The sequence below is a fragment of the Topomyia yanbarensis genome, chromosome 2 (genome assembly GCF_030247195.1).
Source record: "Topomyia yanbarensis strain Yona2022 chromosome 2, ASM3024719v1, whole genome shotgun sequence".
Taxonomy (NCBI): Eukaryota; Metazoa; Arthropoda; class Insecta; order Diptera; family Culicidae; genus Topomyia; species Topomyia yanbarensis.
The window spans coordinates 7,780,403-7,803,951 of NC_080671.1; the positions used below are offsets into that span (position 1 = coordinate 7,780,403).

Sequence of the window (23,549 nt, forward strand, 5' to 3'; positions counted from 1 at the left end):
GCAAATAAAAAAATAATTTCGGCCGAAATTCTGGCAACATTGCCCTCATCGGCTGTCAAATGAATTTTGTGTAGTTTTGGTTTCGAGTTATTAGTGGAAACGCGAAAGTAACTCGATTACAAAGTATGTTCATTGTGCTGCTATAATACGGAGCTGAATCCTAATATGTAGTTATTATTATCATTCATAAATAAGTGCCCAACTAACTGTCGGCTCTTTAATCATGTCAGATCGAAAATGTTCTAAGATTGTAGCTTCTGTCCCAGCATATTTTAAACTTCTTCACCACAACAACAATTTCTGTCTTGAGAACATCGACAGGAACACATTTCGATTTTCAGCCAATTTTTTTGTTCCTGTTAACGTACGACTTAAATGTGGTATTCTTTTAGGGTGTGTGTGGAAACCACGTGATGTATTTGGTTATGCGTCAAAATCACTACTCGCTCCACTCTCGGTAACACGGAACACTTTTTGTGATTTAAAATTGACCAAGTTGCCTTTCACATATAGAAAGGTTATGCAATCGCTCCAAACATCGACTTTTTAACCGAGGCCCGGAGAGTCCACTCACTTCGACAAGATTAGAAAATGTCTGTGAATGTATGTGTCTGTGTGGCAAATAATATTGGCTCTGTTTCTGAGAGATGGCTGGACCGATTTGCACAAACTTACTCTTGAATGAAAGGTACAACCTTCCCATCGGCTGCTATCGACTTTGGTTCGATCGGGATTCCAGTTCCGGAGTTACGGGTTGGAAAGTGCGGTCGCACAACAATTTTTCATTTAAACTAGTACCACTATCACCATTATCAAAATGACCCAAATCCTATTAAAATGGGTGCCAATTAAAAATTAAATTTTTGTTTCAAGTGTTTCACCGTCGATACGTAGCTCAATGAGTTCGTGGCTGGCGAGCCATTGTGTATAAGTGCAAAGTGTACTAAGAATGTAATAGACAGTTCCACAATTATATTGAACATAACCAGCCATGTAATCATAGTTTGGAGAAATAAGAAAGGTATAATTCCACTACTAGGAGGATTAAACAGGTTTTTATTATAAGCATTTTGATTTGAAGTGTAATTTAGAATTATATTCAAAAAGAAAATATTTTGACCTGCAAATAGTAGGGATAACTGGACCGATTCGGACCTAGTAATGGTTTATGGGCTATAGATCTTGAACGTGCCAACCGATTCACAAATAAATATTTTTTCCTGAAAGCCTGATCAATTGTGCACATTGTTTTCCAAGGCTACTTTTTCCGATCTTTTGTCGTACTGTGTATAAAAGGTTCTTCGCAAAAGTACATGAAAGGTGGAACCCTGTTCCAATTAGGACCACCCATTTCTTATACATTTTTAGCAATAGAAATAAATTCCTATTTTGGCTTATTATGTTATTCCTATTTAATTTTCACTAAATTTCGAATTGTGAAATGAAAAGTTCTCTTTAATATATAAAAGTTGGTAGTGAATATACAATAAAAAGTAAGAGCTGGGTCAAATTACCTAAAAATAGGTAATGAGCTAACGTCGAAATCTGTCAACCGATTTGCGAAAACTTATATTTTGCTGGACGCTCGACTGACTGCGCACACTTTCCTCTCAAACGGTTTTACGCGATCGTGTATCAGATTGTATAAACGGCAAAAGGTCCGTATTGGACCAACCCATATTCTATTAATCGCACAACGATTAAAAAAAAACTGTTGATAGTCTCGCCGAAAACAAGATATTAAATTACAGATATTAACTGGTTGGTTCAAAATCACGATAATGCATTTGATTTCATTAATTGTTGTTGCTAACAAAAATCTTACACATTTTTTAAAAAAAAGTGCTCCGCAACAACATTCACCCCTAGCGCACGCACACGAAAACTGAGAACCGCAAATTTTTGTGAGATAGAACACAGCCATGAAAATGATATATAGCTGAAAAACAGCTGGGGTCCGAATAAGCGGTCCGAATTAGCCCAATTCCCCCTTTGAATTATAAAAATATGCCCAAAGTTGATGTTAGGAAAGCTTTCTTATTGAAAGCTTCTCCATGATTCAAATACATCGGAAAAGTTTCTTTTACGTATTTAAAACGATAAACATTAGATTTTTGGCATTTCATAATAGGGAAACGCGAATAACTTTTAAAAAGGGCATAATTGCACGAATTAATTGTATTTGTTGGAGCAAAATTCCAAATATCCCGACAATATTTTGGAAGATCCATCATGCAATGTTTAAAATATTTCTTTTCTCTATATGTTTTTTTTTACAAAATATAAAAAAATTAAAAAATGTTTGTTATAATTTAAATCTTTAACATATTTTTTTGTTTTTATGAAAAGTGACTGCAAATTTTGTAACGGGATGCACGCAGAAACGTCTACGCTCTTTCGAAAAATTGTTTTTGTGTCAAAATGCTGCAATTTCCAGAGAAAATCATGGGGATTCATAAACCGAACACAACTGCAAAGTTTCGTTCGGATCGGCGAAGATCATATTTTGCGGTCGGCAAGTTTCTCATGGAATTCCTCTATTGAAAAAGCGAACCGCTCACCTCTTGACGGTCTCTATAAGAATCCGAGGGCTCGGCTAAAGGCAGTTTCTGCGGCTGCCCAGCGACAAGGCAGGGCTCCCGCCTCTACACAAGCGGATTCGCAATAGACTGCATTGTCGGTTTTAACCAAATCTAAACTCTAAATTTCGTGTAAGCTTTTTGCCCTCGATTTCTTTATCAGGAGGTCACCAAGGGATCCTAGGAGGGTTCCAGTTCCGAGTCCTTTCCGGAAGGCGAAATGAAGATTTACAAGAAATTTGCCTTTTTCCAGTCACGTAATTAGTCGTCGGTTGACTATTTTTTCTAGGGACTATTCATAAATTGAGTAACACTCTTTTTAGTAGAGGGGGAGAGTGTATGACAAAATATTTCATTTTGTGACATTTGAGGAGGGATAGTATACTAGAACGTGATGTAACGTGCCTTCGCCGTTTTTACAACTAATGCGTTGCGTGCTAGGGAAGGAGTACTCAAGGAAACTTGTGACAATTTGGGACATGAGAGAGGGGGAGTCATTTTGGGCAATTTTTACATTACGTAATTCATGAATGTTTTAACGACATTTGATTATCAAAGGACTGGAAGGTGTGAAATATTTTTCAATATTAAGAACCATAGTACACAAGGAAGAGCAAGGAGTTGAAGGAAGAAAGTTTAGAAAAGCCGATTCCGATTCCGTCGGTTCCGACAGCATAAAGTACAAAATTACTTTACGCTCGTCCAGGACATACCGCAGACTCAGGGGATTCGCATTTCAAATGCCAAAATATCCTGACTCCTGCGGTAGCAGACAAAGGGTTAAGTCGCCCGGAAACTCTAAGCTTGCTCATATGACCCTATTCCACGCTTTTCTAAACATTCTTCCTTGAACTTCTTGCTCTCCCTTGAGTACTATGGCTCGTAACCCTACAACGGTTTCATGACTTTTTCTATACGTTTTGTGGGGTACATTTGTACCCCAGACAAACTTTGACCGGGCACTGTTAAGCTGCTGGACAAGTGAAACATATAGGTCACATCTGTTTTAATGGAAGTTCAATAATCAAATTGATTTATGATGAAGATTGCTTGCATTTAAAATAAACCGTAACGGAATAACAGGGATTGCAAAACGCTCTGGGGTACAAATGTACCCCACAAGACCGTTCTAGGGTTTATATTGAAAAATATTTCACACCTTCCTGTCCTTTGCTAATAAAATATCGTTTAAACATAAAAAAAGGAAAATTGATTCGCTATTAGTCGTTAATAAACAAGTAATTTATGAATGATTCCCAAGTGTCTTGGCGGTGGACGAGATAAGGCCTATAGGGAGGAATTCATTCAGGATTCGTGTACCATGGCTCTTTTTAGAGATTTGTAAGATCGGGGCATGTTGCAGTAATCTGCGAAGCTGATTTCCTTGGCTTCTTGGACAGTTTACCTAGCCAGGATTCGGAGTCTTCTGAGCTCGAATACTCTTTTGTCACGGCGTTTGCTGTAGGAGGCGTAGTGCTTTTTTGCGTGCCCTAAGTGCGGAAATGGCGTCACGGGGTTCCGTCAGTGTATGGCGTGGCAGGGCGTGCCAGCTGGTTTGGAAGACACATAGTTCTGCGGCTTGAGCGATCAATTCGGAGAGCTCTGTCTGAGTTAAGGTGCGGTCATGGTCAAGATTGAACAGATGGGTAGTTTTGGATGGGTGTCGGTTTAAATGAATTCCGATGAAAAAGTAATCGCTACTTGCTGTGTCGTCGGCTCTCGTTCTACCGTAGATCCCGGCAATGGTATTGGAAGAGAACCGGATGTAAAGTTTCCATGGCTGAAGGTCGGGCTTCCGTCGTTCAGGACCACGGTGTCGCTTTCTTCCATGACTTTCAGGATTTGAACGGTGCTGCGATCTGGTTGATGATGTCGATTACTTTATTACAGATTCCACTGACTCTTTGTGATATGTACATATGTCTTCTGCAACCAGCTCGGTGTTTGATGCCCAGACCGATGGTTTTATGGTTGTTGGCTCATCTGACCTTTTCACACTCGTCGACGGGTCAATTCTGGAGTTGAGGTGGGTCTTCTAGATGACGAGGTAGATTGTCTACGAGGTTATGTCTCAGGCCATTGATGTTCCAATGAACGTCGAGAGGAGGGGGGACTCGATCCCGGATCAGGACCAGCCAGTGGAGCAGGTAAATCGAACGCTGGTGTCAGATTGTTGCCGAGGCTTGGCAGGCAGTCAGTTTTTCGGTAGGAATCGGGTCAGTGCGCGGGAGAAGGCTTTTTCCGTACCAGACGGTTATCTGTTTCGGATACGTGATTTTACTAGACAGTAACGGGTGGGGGTTTGGTTGGTAGCTGTTCTGAGTATTGTGGACGAGGTGTTGTAGCGTCTTCCAGACCGGGTGGTCGCCTCAGTGCCGGCTGGAAGTTCTTTTCCCGGAAAAAAGGTGCGCGCTGCTGAGCTGTTGTCATGGTGTACGTTGGATAAAGGAACTTAGCGGGTCCGGTACATCCGCAAACAGGGCTCATGCAGGGGAGAAAGTTTTTTCCTGTTCAAGTAGCTAGTTTCGGATAATTTGCTGTTGCGGAACAGTGTAGTAATGTAGTGACTAACGAGGATCCCTCCCAGTGACCGCGGGGAGTGTAGCGAAAGGTCCACGAGAGCTGGATCCGAGTAGCTGGCTTGGTGGCCTTCTAGGTCAGGTTACTGGATGCCAAAAGCATATCGGGATTGGGCTTAGAAAACGTGGGACCTTGTCGGTGTATTGTAACGGCTGTAGTCCTCTGTGGCCTCCGGGTGAAGCTAGGCCAGGAGAGCTCGATTCGCCAATGATTTGGCGGGCTGGTGATTACGGTAATGGATTTCGGGGCCAGTTGACCTGGCGGTTACATGTCTTTGTTGTGGTTGATTTTAGGAGATTGGTTATTTGATAAGTTATGTTATATGTTTGTGTTGTAATGTTGTCAGGAATTGTGTTTGCCATAAGATGCTGAAATAGTCCTATGGCTGACTTTGTCAATAGCAAGTGATACTTAGAAATGCATGTTGTAACTTGCTTAATGCCTTAAAACAAACGCGTAGATCTTAGGAACTCCACAGCTGTTTGAACCTGTTCAACTATGGAAATCCCTTAGTTCAGTAGGGCCCAGGATCTCCCCCGGGTCTTAGTTCGACTATGCTTTTAACCCAGAACTTGTTATCAATTTTCCCTTAGGCAAAGGAACTCGACAGGGAACGTAGTCTAATTCTGTCGGGTGCTGGTGATGCAATTCCCGAGGATTTTAACAGCTCCGTTTTCAACGTAAATAAGAAAACTAACCTTCAGGTTTGCAGCAGAAGAGAAAAGGTATTGTTTCCTATAAATCTTAACCCTACCGTAGTCATTAGCTATGTTTCAATATCTTCACAGCTCAAGACTATTCGGGAGAAGAATGCCGAACGGTTGATCAAGCAGGGCCTACGCTGGGAACGGGAGCGTCTCCAGATGGAGGACTACAACCGGCAGCAGGAAATCGAACGACGATCCCGGCGGGAAGCTCTGCTGGAGAAGGAGAAACTCTACATGATCGAGGATAACGAAAGGGCGTTGAATTTGCTCCGGTTGAAAACGAAGAAAGGCCCATGTCGAGATATGGATTTGCGAGCCCTTCTGATGCAGCAGAGAATGGAACTGGGTGAGAAGATACACCGACGCGATTTTGACATGAACGAAGAAAAACGAATGGAATCGGATCGAAGCAAGGAGAGAAAGCAACATCATCATAAGAAGAAGAAGAAACCCAAGAAGGCAGCCGATGCTCCGGAGGGCCAGCTATCCTCTCCAGAGGAGGGTTATATTTCTATGAATCAGGCAGAATGTCCGAGTGATATGGACGCTTCGATTATGATCAAAATCGAAAAGGACAGTAAAGATTCGGGCGATGATTCGGATTTGATGGATGACATCAGTACCGCTGACACTGGTGAGGGTGGAGCCGGTGGATCGGAGGCGGATGATGCTGAAACGGCCGAGGCGGATGCTATGAAGGAAGAGATGAATAAGGTACTGGAGAAGAAAAAGCTCAAGGTCAGAAACGAGGATCCGAAGATAACCAGATTGAAGGAGGCGGATGTATGAAGCTTTTGAAAATGAGAAATCGTTTTTAGTAAATTTGTTTGTAATTTTCTTTTCAGACCGTTAACGATATTTATAACATCGCCGATGAAATCATCGTACTGGAGAAGAAAAGAATCAAAAAGGGAATGGCTTTGAAGTAAATGTTTGTGATCCCATTCGAATATTAGTATTAATTTCGATATTAGATTCGCGAAACGCGATTTGAAATTACTTGTGATAAATTGGTAGTTGTTGTTTAAATTCATGGAAGTGTTATAGTAGATTGTTAATTTTGACATATTTGTTAAAATTTGGTGTTATAATGCACTTCCAATGCACCTTGTGATAATACATATATAATGATGTAAACAAATTTAGTTTCCTCCAGATTGCAAGAAATATAATGGAACGGTGTCCTAAAAACGACGGTAAAAAATACATGCTTGGGTAAATGACCGTGCGAATAATATTAAAAAATAATGTTTATCGCATTATTCCACCACACGTATCAAAAAACAGAGAATTTTCTTTTTCGAACCAACCCAGACGGCCTCAAATCGCATATTTATTTCTCATACTAAATTCCCGGTAAATGTTCTTATACCCACACTGCAGCAGGTGAAGCCACATTTTTATATATTCGATGTAAACAGTATCCAACAATGAACAAGAATTCCTGGAGTGGAAAATCCCACCAGCCGAGCTACCAACCAGTCGACAGCCACCCGCCCCCGCTGCTTACGAGCAAATTACTAACAACCATCCACCATCCGTCGCCAGCCACAACATGCTCGATTTACCTCGTGCTTCTAGTAAATAGGCTGCGCTAGGCGAGGGATCGTATTTTATGAATGAAAATTCACTCCCGCATCGTAGTAAACCAGGAAGGCAACAGCTGCTGCGTTCGGCAGCAAAGCACGAGGATGCTCGGCCCCATCGCCATCGCCCGAACGGGAAAAGCTGTTGGATGAGGAGGGTGAATTTCGCTTGCTGGCAAACCACCCGAGCGGACAGGATTCACCCTCGGCCAAGGCGATGAAAATGAATGCTGCCGTACTTTTATAAAAGCGTGCTGCTGGCGTTAGAATTCGCTCAAACGCGCTCCAACAAGTGGTTCCCGCGGTTCCAAGATAACGAATAATAATTAAGTCCATAACCGAGGCTAGGGCTTACCGTTGAGTCAGTAGTGTACGGAAGGTGATAAAACGTCGCGAGTTTTAAACGAGGGGTACTTTTTGGTTGCAAAAGTGAAGTGAAGTTCAATAAAAAGTAACATTCTTTTGAAGTGTCCTGCCAGACGTCAGGAACAGGAAAGGTATTATCAACGCACGGAATCATCTGGCTAATGGAATACGGTATTTTCTTTTATCAATCGTTGGCTTTTCAGTTGAAAACTAATGATGACGGAGTGGTTGGAGAAGTGCTTTGCGGGCGATAAAACATGGTAAATGGGAAGAAAAGTGCTGGTCACAAAAAACGGGAAAATAATTAGATTTTTGACAGGAGTATCAAAAATTGGAGGTTAGTGATTCCGGTGTGCTCCCTTGGGACAGACGAGATTTGTGTGATAGCGTCAGTGATGGAAGAATGTTTGTCTGTAGAATCAATCACGAGAAATTGGTTTGCTGAGTCGAAAAAATCATTGAATTAAAGGTGAAGGACTCGAGGTGGGTGTGTTTAGTTCACACTCTGAAGCGACTGTAATTGAATAATTGTGTTGACTGAGTTGTTTGAGTATAGTAGTCTGAACTGAGACAAAATTGAAGTAGAATTAATCGAAATTTAACAATGATTTTAAGAAAATTGAAAATGTTTGCTATGATGAACGTCACAGGGTTTTCCATTTTACAAGTCTAATTTTTGTGAGGCTTATCACGATGCTAACCCAGCTGTGTGAACTAGGTGGTGCATATTCGTACATTTCTAGTTAAGCTTATGTTTAAATGTATCAACAACTTTTTACACAATGTTCTCCTACAATAAGAATTTTTAAATGTACTAATGTGTTTAGTGGAAGCGGGGGAGCAATCTGGAACTTCTGATAACACGTATCTCGAGGAAACAAATTAAAGCAATTCGTTTCGTATTTAGCAAGGGGAGGCGGAGGGATACAGAAATTGTGACAATAAAAATGGAAACCGATTACGAAAACTATTGAATGGGAATCAGTTATTGCTTTTTACCTGGAATCCATTCAGAATACCGGCTTATTTTCCGGCTGAGCTTACTAGGTATGGCAATTGCCGATTACACGAAGTGTGTGAATGATCGACTAGACGGCAATTTAAAAATTGAGATCTTCCTCTTACGAAAATTACATAATTACAGAGCGTTGTTTGAAGGTGAAGAATGCCTCTGCTAGGAAAAAGGAATGATGGAATATGTTATTATGTGGGGTTAATACCTCAACATTTGTCTGGAACATCGTTTGCACGAAAAGCCACAGCGAAAAAAGCTATATTAATTAGCTAAATTTAAGGGATTTGCCTTAGAAAACGCTTTAAAAATTGATCACATTAAGTCCTACAAGCTCAAGTTGTTCAACAAAATTCTTCATTATGAGCATTCCTAAAACTTTGTCGAAGACACCAACTTTCTACCTCGTTAGTACAAAAAGTTAATTTTCCTATTTCAATCATAGTAAGCCATGCCTCAATTTAATTTTTATCAGGTTGCGGGCAATATTCTTACGAACAATTCCTCCAAAGATACCCTATTAATATTAGGTTCTTTACTGAAACAGTTAACCTCACTTTTCTTCACAGATCGCTTGTACTGTTTACATGAACTTAGAAAAATTTGTGGACGACTAGATTCGCTCGAAGAAAATCGTAAAGAATTTTTCTAAGTCCATGTAAACAGTACAAGCGAGCTGTCAAAAATGAACACTCAGTTCATTTGTGACGTCACCGTAAAGTATTCAATATTCAATAATTTGGCCTCTAGTGACGTTTTTGCCTTTCTCAATAGAAAGGTATTGCAATTGCTCTGAAAACCGACTTTTTAACGGAGGCCCGGAGGGCCGAGTGACATATACCATTCGATTCAGTTCGTCGAGTTCGACAAATGTCTGTGTGTGTGTGTCTGTGTGTGTATGTGCGTATGTGTGTATGTGACCAAAAATGTCACTCATTTTTCTCAGAGATGGCTGAACCGATTTTGATAAACTTAGTCTCAAATGAAAGGTGCAACGTTCCCATATTGAATTTCTAATGGATCCGACTTCCGGTTCCGGAATTACAGGGTGATGAGTACGAACACGCAGAAAATGTCGATTTTAATAAATTCTGCAATGAATGTATAAAGGTGAAAAAATTTCCAAAATATGACCACAACTGCTTCGATTTGTAGTATTAGGTCACTAACACCCATTCAAAGTCTATTTGGCCACATTGGTCACCATCATCGGTTCCGGAAGCCCCGGCGGAAGTATCTAAATTCAGAATAACAGCCACATCAGTTTCTCGGAGATGGCTAGACCGATTCGACTAAACTTGGTCTCAAATGAAAGGTATTGCATCCCTGTAAATGGCTATTTAATTTCATCCCGATCCGACTTCCGGTTCCGGAGTTACAGGTTGTGGCGTGCAATCACATAGCAAATTGTGATTCAAACCGATACTCCGATGAAAGCAAAAAAGGTAAAAATTTCGCTAAAATGTCTCTCAAACAACTTAAAACTGTTCTAGGTCACCGACGGCCAACCAAACTTTCGTTGACTACATTGACCACCATAGACGGTTCCGGAAGTGCCCGGGAAAAGCGGCCATCTATCTTTCAAAATTTGCGAACTCACATCAGTTTCCCGGAAATGGTTGGGCCGATTTTCACAAACTTAGCCCCAAATGATAGCTATAATATCCCCACAGATGTTTATACAATTTCGTACGGATCGCTTATATGGGGCCGGAAATATAGACTAAATCGTCCGGTCACATATGAAATTCCCATATAAGCCGGAACTCAAATTTTTTTTCAAAGGGGGGACCCCATGAAATTTCAGAAATCGAATTCGTATTTTTGATGCCAAACATCTTTAAAATGCATGAAATCTCGAGATTTTATGTTATTTCGAAAAAATTTTATTTTATAAAAATCGACTTTTTGGGACTGCCGATTTCGCACCTTTTTTCAATTCAATATTACCGTGGCTGTTTTTTCTTTTTCAAAATTTTAGAACTCGAATAATGATTTATTTTCCTGTATATATTTGTCATGTGATGTATATTAATAAAATGTAATATATACATTTAAATGCTTTGAATATAAACAACGCACACATTCTCGTGAGTCAAGATTGAGAAAGGCACAATTGCACCGCTAGGTGCATTAAAATAGGTTTCGGCATTTCCGATCACTGTGCGTTGCCTGCTGGCTCGTGGTGGATTCGGATTGGTTTGTAGTAGTTGTTAAGCCATCCGACTAAACTTAAACCTCCTGTATCTCGTAATCCTCATCCATTCGGGGCAGCCGTTAAGTACTGCTTTAGTAAGGATTGTGTTCTTGCTTATTTTGTTTTGTGTTAATCGTCATGTTTTTATCCATAGCTACTTTTCCTTACTTGCTGTCAAACTTTCGCGATATATCGCACCAGCTCAGGCCTGCTGCAAATATCGTACCCTGTTGAGACAAGAACCGATCCGGAGGTGTCGACCATAAGAATTTACATCTGTTTACAACCACCTTTGCCGGGATTCATATCCTTCTTGGTGCTAGTCGTTCCTATTTATCTGCTAGCTGGTGCTGAGAACTTCTTAGCGGCAGTATTTCACCCTATACCGATGCCTATTTTCGCGATCCATTTCGCTGCCATTCCAATGGAATAATCATTGGCGGTAAAATTTCTCTAAACACTATCCCGATTTTCTCCAATTTCGTGTTTTTCCTCCTTAGCTGCCGTTGCTAGCCCGCTGACCGACATCTGCTGTCTACTCAATACTTTTGCTAATATAGAAGCTTGTCGAAACGTTAACCGATCCTTCAGAGAAACCGTCCAACTTGACAGCCATCCCTTTCCAGCCACCCTCGCAAAGTTTCGTCCTTGGTTTCTTCATTGACTTGTTTCTAGAGTGACCGAACTCAAATGACATTTTATGTGTCCAAACGGTTTGCAGTATATTTATTTCCCTGGATAGGAAGATAATAATTTTTTAAAAGTAATTTAAAACGCTCATAGGGGGGGGAGGTTGAACCCCCAAAAACAACCACCTTCCCCCCCCCCCCCCCCCCCCCCCGTGCGCGCGGGCCTGTTTCGCAGTGATTTTTGCACAGAGAAGTTTTAAACCTACTTATCATGTACATAAGGAGCTGAACAAATCTTACAAACTATAAAGAGAGCTAATCGTTGCAGTGGCGGCGCGAGATGATTTGCCGCTAGGGGCCAAAAATTAAATTTGCCGCCCCTTTTATAATGAATTTTCAAAAGAGTTCAATTTTTTAGCGTCTATTCGATTTTTTGAAAATTTTATATGAAACCGTCCTTTTAAAAGTTCATGCGAGCAAGTTTCTAATTTGGAGAAAAAATTACTTATACTGCCGTTTATTAACCGATTGTTATGAAAAATAGAGCATAATACTTTTAACAAAAAAACATAACTGCGCTACTATTTTTTTTTTGACCCGAGAAATAGTTCTATGCTCTAAATCAAGATCTTAAGGGTCAATTAATTTCATCAAACGAGGGTTTGTATTGTATTTTTTTCGATTATAGAGGTTTTAACCTTAAGGTCATTCGCCTCTTCGGGCTAGAAAAATCTCTTATGAAAAATTTCTAACCCTATGTGCGGGGTCGGGAATCGAACCCAGGTGCGCTGCGTACAAGTACATTCTTTTTTTTTATTTTGCGGCACCTTGTTATTATGTTTTATGGTTCAAGAGTCGACAATTTTTTAATTGTATTTGTAGTTTTTTTTAATACTAATAACAAGGTCGCCGAATGGTGATTACTTCTCAGTGTTCGCCAGCTTCCAACTCGTGCCTCAGCTTTGTATGTAATTGCTTGTCAAATGTCACTAGGTGAAAGGGCGGCCAAGTGCATCTGTCATAATATCAAATTTGCCTTAACAAACTATCAATCGTCATCATTAGTTAGTGAACTAGTGACCGGATAATTCAAATCATATCTGAATGTATTTTAGATTTCCAGGTTACTCGATCTTGGACCGCCAGTTCCATAGACGTCCACCGCATGCGCATCTGCCTCAATTGTGCACAGCCAGCGAGAGCGGGGTTTGCCTCGAAATTGACGACTTCTTACAGGTTCTCTGCTCTGTTGTCATAACTTTAATTGGTATCTCTCTCGTCATTCTGCACTACAAGCCCAGCTCACTGTAGTCTGTCGTGTTTTATCAGCCTTTCAATGTCAGCATGGTTGTATACTTGGTACTGTCTGCGCTATTCTCCATTTTCTACTGTGCTGCCGAGTATTGAACGCAGAATTCTCCCCAAACAAGCCGAGTACTCGATACCCTGCTTTAATATCCTTGGCCGTACAGAGAAACAAGGAGTATCAGCTATTTGAATAGAGCAAGTTTTGCGTGCATCCTCAGGCTGTGGGACTCTAGCTGACTACGTAAACCATATTCGCAGCAGCAACATGCATTTTTCCTTCGCGGCTAACATCGTTATCATATGTCACTAGTGTTCTAAGATATATAAATTGGTTTACCGTACCTCATCGTTTTCCACATCAAACCCAACACGACTGCTACGTTTTCTGCCAGCTACCATGTACTTTGTCTTGTCAGAGTTTATAGTCAGCTTGATTCTTGCAGCTTTCCAACAATGCCTCTTCCACTGCTCTGCAATCAACGCCAATGATGTCGATGTTGATCGCAAAGCCAGAAGCATGTGAGATCTCGTGATGATGGTTCCGTTCCTTTGCACACCAGATCTTCGTATCGCTTGATTTTATCCCATACAGCATCATCCGAATCAGCATGATCAGTTTTTTCGGGAAACAATGCTTAGCGATTTTCTGCCACAGTTCATTTCGTTTTGCTGAATCGTGTGCTGCCTTGAAATCCACAAACAGATGGTGAGTCCGCAAATTGTATTCCCGGAATATACCCAGAATTTGTCGCATTTGGTCCGTCGTCGATCGTGCTTCTCGAAACCCGCTTTGATATTCATCGATAAAGCATTCAGCCAAAAGACGCAGTCTCCTCAAAAGAACACGAGAGACTACATTGTAGGCAGCATTGAGGAGCGTTATGTCTCGGAAGACATTATGTTCGAGTTTGTAGTCCTTCTTGAAGATAGGACATATGAGGCCATTCAACCAATCCGAAGGCATTATTTCTACCACGCAGATTATCCCGATCACGGAGTGGATTGCTTCTCACAGCCGGTCACTTTTTAGACTTTTAGAAGTTCGCCCGGGATTCCGCCCTTCTCAACGGCCTTATTGTTTTTAAACTCTCGGATCCACTCATTCCTAAAAAAAAACATTCGGTCAAATAACGTACACTAGCGCACGAAACTAACCTTCGATAGAACACTTATTAGACCGGTTGTCTTATCGACTATGCTGGACCAACACAGCCGTTACACGTAACAGGAAAGGAAGCACCTTTCCAATAGAATTAAAAGATTGAAAACACACTACTTATATACTTTTTGAGGTAGAGACATTTAAAGACAAACAAGTTGTTTATAGAAAAAGTTCAATAACTTTGTAACAGTTCAGATTTGATGGTTTGTGTAGAACGTTTTGTTCACTAAATATCTATCACGCCTCGAGAGATTCTTAACAATGAACCAAACACTCTGTGTATGGTAGAGCTGCCTGGTTTAATTCCAGCAAATTAGTCTGCATACTCACTAGACCAGCAACAATTTCGATTTTTTTCGGAACACTGCTAATTCGAATGGTAATTGATAATGGTAATCATATGCAAAATATAAGCTTTTTATGATAGCACTAGTTCACCCACAAGAGGTTTCAAGTTTCTATAGTAATATATATGGAAATTCGGAAATAACTTAAATTCCAATAAAAAAAATCACAGTAACTCTGCATACCTCAAAACTTACGGTCGCTTAGCTTATATTATAGCGAACAACTTTGTTAAAGATCGCATATTGATTGGAGGTTCGCCCAAAAAGTTTTTTGACTTTGAAGACCAACGTAAAACGTATGCGAGAAAGAGAGGCAACACATAACTTTATATGAGAATATCTTTTTACTGCAAAATCGTATCAATTTGCAGTCTTCTGTTGATCCTTACACCTTAAACTATATATCTGCAGATTTTGGGATGCACAAGATGATACTGGCATTTTGTACTGAATTTATTGTTTCTATTGCCCATTTTTCATATATTTTCACATACAAACTTGAAAATTCTTGTGAGTGAAATAGAGTTTTCGAAAAAAGCTAAGATTTGACAAATTGTATGTAAAGCCAATTACCGTTTGATTTAACAGTATTTCGAGAAAAGTCAAAATTGTTGCGGGTCTAATACTCACACTACTACAAGGACATTCGGAAACTCATCTCCGTTGAATATTTTGAGACTGATCAATATGTATATAGTTTTGTTCTATCGCATCCGACGTCCCGATCCCCTACCTTTTTAATTGTCAACAGATGCGAAAATAATAAAAATTCAAGCTTTTCATCCGCACTTGTTTTTTATCGTGATTAATAAAACTTGAACAACTACTAAAAATGAAATAGAAATTTGTTGAGTAGGAAATGCCGCCCCCTGATTTTGCCGCTCGGGGCGGTTGCCCCCTTCGCCCCACCTTAGCGCCGCCACTGAATCGTTGCAATTGATGATTGCAAGAATTTGAATCAAAAATTGTTTATAATACTGTTCGTCATAATATCTAGTATTTCTATATTTGTGAGTCTGTGCAATTCATTTGTACTAAAAAAGGGAGGACGCTTCAAAGTCACTTTTAGAATTTTGTTCTGTTTTTTCAAAATTTTGGATTCCTTCAATCTGATTCTTTGAAGAAAGCTACACAAAGGTCAATTTTATCAATATTAATTTCTTTGTCAAATACTCGACACAGTGTTGGTACTGCCTGTATAAGTCTGCTAATTACATCTGCATAGGATGCATTGTTCAAGAAATATAGAGGAACGTAATTATTTGGGCTACCAAACTGAAATATTTTTTTGTTTTTATTGATAAATGGAAAAAAAATTAATCAGTCCGTATGCAAAAATTGGTACTCGTCGCTGGAAGCCAAACGAAGGGATTGAATTGTGCAATTTTATATTACGTAGGGTGCCGTTCTAATTGGATCAAGTGGGCTGCGGATAAACACCCACGCCTATATTTAAATTTGTTAGTCGATGATAATCCTGATTCGTTATTTCGGCGTAAAAGGTTTTTCGCTTTTCTCGTTTTTTTCCACACCAGTAAAGAGTAAAAATTGGGTCGGAAGCTTTACCACTGATAAGCGCTGGCTTTAGAAGCACGGCGATAACCAATTTCCGATAGGCGATTAAGGATATGCGCATAATGAACTGAAAACATTTTGAAGAATATCTTTTATCAAAACACAACAGTTCAGCTTCTGTTGTAAAAACAACAGATGTCTGAAAATGTTGCTATGCATTAGGTTAGGACTCAATACATTTTTTTTATTTGACCCAGTTTCCCGTCCATGTTTATCGGAACCATTGGCCACAAGTGTTCAACCTTTTGCTACATAGTCCTAGGGTCGTTACAGGGTATGTTGCTTATCTGAGTCAACCTGCTCTATCTGTTAATCTGTTGCATCATTAGGAACAACGCACCCACCATATTCACATATTCAGATATACACATAGGGTGTTGAACCTATTTTTTCCATTTCATGCAGTTAAACTTGTTAGAACAGCGCCTACTACGTGTGCTGCAAACCTGAAAAATTAAAGTACTCAATTTTCTGCCTTTCACGATGCATTTTATATTACACCTAGATTGATAGCAGTTGATACACAATTTATCCATCGTGTAGGCAGGGTAATTATCTAATCCCTTCACAATAGGTTCCATGTAGACCAACCACCCTATAGAGTAAACCAACAACGGCACCAGTCAATGGGTCCGTTGTTGACTTACGGCCTAACTTTCATTTTTTCAACTCAATAACGACGGGAAAGACGCAAACGATGACGATACCAGTGACGGCGATGATGATGATGATGATGGCACTATTGAGCAAACGGAAATTGATTGACTAGGGCAGCGTTCTCATACATACATAATTGCTAATGCGTTGTTTATATCTTATCTAGATTAACTTCGTGCTCTATTCAATAAGAAAACGTGACATTTGTGCGAATGTTTGGAGCTTTCGGGATTGTACACAGAAAAAGATTGATTCCAATGAATTCGAAATCTGGCTGTGATGACTAGATGAAACTGGTATGTTTGACAGGTTTATTACTTATTTAATAACTTCAGCCCACTCCCGCGTACTGATTATGGAGGGGTGCAACCTTATTCGTACCTGATTGATAGTAGAAGGCAGTCCATTCAAGCATCTGTTCAATGGCATACTCGAGAGATATGTAGAACAAACCGATAAGGATTTTGGCACGATCCAATCATTGTTATCTGTGCGAATGCAGACACTAGACATAAATTGCATTCGACATAGTTATGACCCCATTGAAGGTGTAGTACGACAGGTAAATATATGACATATGTCTAATAAATTGGTGGTTGCATACGCGAGCCGTTCAAGTTCGGGACAGAGATACCTACTGTACAGATTTCACAGTGGCTGGCCAGTAGTTATAATGTTGCTTCGGGAGTGTCCAAAATTGTAATGTAACGTTCTTTATGGTTCTGATAACTAGTTAACAACTCCGAAACAAAGACAATAGAAACTAAAACTGCTAAAAGTATGAGCGTATCCAGGGAATACTATTTTATATCGTTGAAATAATTATTATGAGTGAGATTTTGGCAACTATAGTTACAACCACAGATATTAGAGAACTACACGTTGCGTTAAAACCTCAATAAATAATATACCAAACATGACATAATATTACGTTGTTATTTATGAAGCTTTTAACCACAAAAATCGCTCACCATTTATCCATTAACATTTAACAACTTCATATAACAGTTCTGGGTACACTGTTTGCCGTTGCGTGTGAGAGCCTTCTCTCTGGGTGGGGAATCATTTTCTGCCATACGCTCTGCTGATTGTGGATCACGCTCTTCCTCACTCTCGTCTGCGTCTATATCATCTTCACAAGAGCAGTTTTGGATTTCACTATTGGATGTTATTGTTTCCCTTAATATTTTTGGGAGACTTATATAGCCGTCGTTTTTTTTTGTTTCATTACTATGTGTGTAGGCTTTTAGTTAGCAGATAACAAGCATTAATGTTCGGCAGGATGTCTGTGGTTAGGCAGCAACTGTCGACGTCGATTTGATGATCTTGATTATAGCTAGTATATTATCCTTAGCAGTTTTTGCACATGGTTTATCGTAGTGTACCGGCACTAGCTTAGCCCTGTTACTAAGTTAGTGTCGTATTCTGATGAGACGACGTCGAAACGCAAGCTCCATAACTAATTTAGTTATAAATGTTGTGCCTTCACAAATGCAAATATGGCATTTTTCCTTAATGGAGAAAAAATGGTTTCTACTAAAACTTTTCTCCCTAGAAAGAAATATAGCATTATGCCCACATTTTCATGCCTACATTTCAATCAGTCTTTTTGAAGGCTATAAAACGTTTGTCAAAAATTATTCAGCCTGAAGAAATGTTTAATTCTTCCAACATGTCTGAGTACTTCCAGAAAGGCTATGTCCCAAAGATTAAAAAGAAACAAAAGAGGATAACTTCTTCTTGACTGTAAAAACAAACAATAATCTGTGCAAATATTTCAGAAAATCTGCAGAATATTTCCATATCGACATTTGAATAGGGCTGATAAGATTTGTAACCAAACTTTTGTTTTGCTGATTTCTCTTAATTTGTTATAATTTCAACACAGAATACATTTGAAATTGATTGTACCAACGGTAGGGTGACCATACCTTGCGAGTAAAAAACAAGGACAGTCGAAAAGGTACTGCCTCACCCGTCACCTCCTCCACATGTTTTTGGCAGTTATAAGTTTCTGGGGTCTGGCAGGTAAAGCTGCGGTAGTAAAAAAAAGTTCTGGGGGTCTGAGAGGAAGAGCTCTGACAGAAAGTCTTTCGTCGAAATTCGATCGATCGATCGCCATTGACGTAAAGCAGAAACATCAACGGTCCCAAGTACCTTCCCTGCGCTATACCTGGCAATCTCCAATGACAACAATTATCTCTCGATCTGAGAGCTAGGATCGAAACAGCTGCAAAATCTACCATTGTTTCCAAACTTCTCCATTTTATCAATTGTTTTATGAAAACTGGCGGATAAGTTGGTGTAAATAATATTAGTTTGAGCGCGACATTCCATTCTCCCCGTTATATAGGATGCTTGACTCGGAAGGTTAGTGGATGCTCAGTGTCCAGGCGTGAAGACATGTTAGTCGTCTTTTAGGTTCTTTTTTATTTCATTAATTTGACACAACTCAATGCATTACCTTACCTGTGACGTGGATCTTTTAATATTAACCTTGTGTATATAAAAATAAATAAACCGAATTTTATTGTATATCCAACGGATGTTGTGTACGCGATTGTTACTTTATTGTTTTATTTATTGTTGGAGATCCATTAACTGCATTGCCTGTTGTTACTTGGGGATCACTTAGTCTGCTTTCTGTAGGTTTATCGTTTTCGTTCATGCTATCCTCGCTGTTGATGTTGTATGAGTTTTCACGATAACCACCTACAGGTGACGATCGTGTGTCCGTATCTTTGTGATGTACTTTAATATCGGTGGTGCTGTCAGTTTCTTGGGAAGTAGTAGGTGCATCACAATAATCGGACACGCTGTGCGTAAGTTCTGTTGTTATAGCATTCGTTGGTGCCTGAGCTGCAACTCCGGTTTTTTGTGATTTAGTTGATGTTGATGATGATTGTGTGTTGGATTTGCTTACAGATGATATTGTTTTGTTAGAGGTTTGTGTACACGGTTTCTCGTATTGTGTCTTCTTCTTACAGAACTGGCACGTAGGGGTCTGTTTTTCATATGTATATTATTTATTATATTTATATTGATGGTGCCGGTGGTTGGTGGTAAGCGTGACCGCCACTCATTCCAGTTGTCCTGGGTTCAATTCCAGCCGAGGTCGTTGAGATTTTTCTGAGGTGAAAAAATTTGTGGTCACGTCTTCCTTCAGAAGGGAAGTAAAGCCGTTGGTCCCCGGTCCATGAGTTGATGGATCGATATCTCGTCCAGATAGTAGTCACCTCTCTGGCGTCGGTAAAGAAGAAGTAGAATCCAACTTCTATACTTACTAACAAATATCCTCCTCCCGTGATACTTGTGGAGTGCGCAGTAGTATATACGGCCTCTAGCAAAAGCAAGTATCGGTCTAACAATTCCTTCCTTTTCCTTCCGCGATCTACGTTCGGGCCTGGCCGGCGCCGGTATTGTTCAATAAACACTTTAGGATTACCAGGAGTTGCACATTGAAAGATGTTTCGCTGCTCCCAAGCATAATTATCTACTGATTCCCTGTGCAACTTCAGCTAGTCCAGATCGATAACGGAGTAGCAGCCAGGGGTGGTCGCACAAGCTCAAGCTCAAGCTATTATTTATTATATTATATTTCCTGATTATACATCATATCATCATGATTTAATTTGTTCCACAATATTCCGCCACGTCACTCGGTCAGTTAATGCTTGTCTCCAACCTCTCAGGTGCCCGATACTCGCCAGGTTCTGCTCCACTTGGTCCAGCCACCGGGAACGCTGCGCTCCTCTAGGTCTTGTACCTGCCGGGTTGGAGGTGAAAACCAACTTGGTGGGGTTGTTGTCCGGCATCTTCACAACATGCCCCTACCACCGTACCCTTCCAGCTTAAGCTACTTTCCGGATACTTGGCTCACCATAGAGTCGCGCCAGTTCCTGGTTCACCCTTCTCCTCCACACGTCATCCTCCTGCACACCACCGAAGATCGTTCTCAGCACCCTTCTTTCGAAGACTTCGAATGCTTGAAGATCCTCCTCGAGCATTGTCCACGTTTCGAGCCCTAGAGAACCACCGGCCTAATCAGTGTGTTGTACATGGCGCATTTCGTGTGGTGGTGAAGCTTCCTGGATCTCAAAATTTTGTGGAGCCCATAGTAAGCACGACTTTCAGAGATAATACGCCTTCTGATCTCCCGGCTGCTGTTATTGTCCGCAGTCACCAATGAGCCTAGATAGATGAACTCGTCAACCACCTCGAACTCGTCGTCGTCGATTGTAATACTACTGCCCAAGCGTTCCCTATCGCCATCGGTTCCGCCAGCTAGCATGTACTTCGTCTTAGACACATTTATCTTCAGTCCTACTCCTGCTGCTTCGCGCTACATTCGGGTATACATATCTGCTACAGTCTCCTTGTTTCTACCGATTTTGTCCACGTCGTCAGCGAAGCACACGAACTGTCCGGACCTCGTGAAAATCGTGCCCGCATGTTGAACCCCACTCATCGCATTACACCTTCCAGCGCTAAATTGAACAGCAGGCAGGACAACCCATCGCCTTGTCTTAGTCCCCTGCGTGTTTCAAACGGACCCGAGAGGCCGCCCGAAATTTTGACACAACAGCTTACACCATCCATTGTAGCCTTAATCAGTCTTGTCAGTTTCCCAGTTTTTCATATGTGCACAACGTGATTTTACATTTACGACTTTTGAAGTTCAGGTATGAAGGAATAGGTTCCGTTACTCGCATTCTCACGACACGGACTTCGTTGGAAATAACTAGGGTGGGTGCTCCTATAGTTGAGGTGTACCAATAGTTGCAGTAGTGGGTTATACGTCTAACTAAGGTGCCAACCATTAACAAATATTATTTAATCGATTCATCGCACTAAAATTATGCGACAATAAAACTGTTATCCTTGAAATTTGCTCAAATAACTATTGAAAAAATCATTTTCTTTGAATTTTGAGCTCCCTTGCACGGGACCATTCATAAATTACGTAACGCTTTTAGGGGGGGAGGGGGTTCGACAAGTTGTTACATATTGTGACATAGGGGGGAGGGGGAGTAAGCTAGATCGTTACGTAACATGTTTTCACCGAAGAAAAAAAAAATTTCAAGGGATTTGTTACGTAATAGGGGAGGGGGGGATAAAGAAATTTGTGACAATTTGTTATGTGGGGGGAGGGGGGAGTCAATTTTGGGCAATTTTTGCGTTACGTAATTTATGAATGGTTCCCACCTTTAGTTGATATAGTGTACCTATAGTCCAAGTCCCATAATAAATCCATGGGATTTGCAACAATAGGAACCGAAATTAGCGTTTGCACCACTATTAGTATATGTATGCCTATAGTGGTACAAGCGGTTTTGAATGCATAAATTGGTTATTAAACCATCTTTATATTTTTCCTATGAAGTATGAGTTGAAAGCTTTCGTTTAATGTATTAACATTGCCCATAGGTATATTCATTGATTTTTTAGCAAAAGTTTTCCTTAAGTATGCGACTATTGGTACATCCACCCTAGAAATAAAATGCTCCAGGTTTCAAACTTAACAAATTCTACCGTTACGTATTCCGAAATGATGGTTGCAATGAATTTATTGGTAGTACCCGTGCAGACGCATATCAGTCTTATCAATGTCAATATAAACGGGTATCTAGATTCAAACATTGTCTTGCCCAACGACGTATTGTATGTTGTCATCCATGGCCAAAGTTTTAAACGTTATCAGTATAGCAAAACGAGTATGGTGCAATTGTATGACGACGACTTCCGTAAGTCTAAACTGCATTTGCACCTGATGGCGCTTACCGAGACCCTACGTTGTGTCCTTTTTGTTCCTCGCCAGAATCTGTCCGGCGTCGTGATGGCGGTAACTGGGCTAATCACCCTAACTGCAGTGCAATGCAACTCACCGGCGAGAAGATGCAACAGCGACGGTAGGAAGCAACAGCAAACAGCAGCAACAGAGCAGAAGCGGATAACAGCGGGCAACACAAAACGTTAAATCACACACGTTCTAACAAAAGGAAACTTTATTCCGTTCTGAACTTTCACTTTACTTGATAATTGTACAACTAGTAATAAACATAGAAATTTTGCTGATCTTGTTCGCATGCAGGTTTAATTTAGACTGTCTGATGATCCCGACCGATCGATGCACGAAGGCGATGATCGCAAACCGGGTTGCCAGAAGGGCTATAGAAACTGGCATAACTCTACGGCCGTTAGCACCATTAGCATGTGAAACGCAATGCTGCGTATTACGGTTGCCAACATTTCAGTACGGTACAACATACTCGCCGCCTTGAACGATTGTGTTCAACATAATAAACGTAAACAATAAACATTATAACTTATAGCTAGGCAAAATAAATTTTCACAGATTTTTGTAATCGGTCGAGTGATGATACCGCGGTCAGTACGAAGTGATACAACTCGCGTAAGTTGATCCTTTCCTGGCAGGACTGATTCGATGCGAGCGAGTGGCCAACGAATTGGTGGTTGCAGATCGTCAACGATGACGACTAGTTTGCCAGGGATAATTTCGTCGTTCCGTATCCATCGTCTCGTGTCTTTTTGTAGCTCCTGCAGGTATTCCTTTCGCCAATGGATCCAAAATTGCTGCACATGCATCTGCAGCTTTTGGTAGTGGTCGAGTCGGTTCGCAGGTATGTTCCGTAGGTCTGGGTCGGGCAGGGCATGCATCGATGATCCGATGAGGAAGTGTGCAGGTATCAAAGCGGCTAAATCGTTAGGGTCTTCTGTCATTGGAAGCAATGGTCGCGAGTTCATAATTGCTTCGATTTGGGTAAGAATCGTGCACATTTCCTCGAACGAAAGTCGACTTGAACCCAGCTGTCGGAACAAGTGT

The 23,549-nt window shown here is 40.6% G+C and overlaps 1 protein-coding gene across 1 annotated transcript in view; it reads left to right on the plus strand.

Annotated features, from left to right (window-relative positions):
* The window catches only part of LOC131678355 (uncharacterized), a 152,612-nt gene that overhangs the window by 115,013 nt on the left and 14,050 nt on the right, over positions 1–23,549 (plus strand). The window contains exons 5-7 of the mRNA XM_058958429.1: positions 5,753–5,884; positions 5,948–6,649; positions 6,712–7,989. Of these exons, the coding sequence (XP_058814412.1) occupies positions 5,753–5,884; positions 5,948–6,649; positions 6,712–6,795 (918 nt within the window). The 3' untranslated portion in view covers positions 6,796–7,989. The remainder of the gene's footprint in view (positions 1–5,752; positions 5,885–5,947; positions 6,650–6,711; positions 7,990–23,549) is intronic.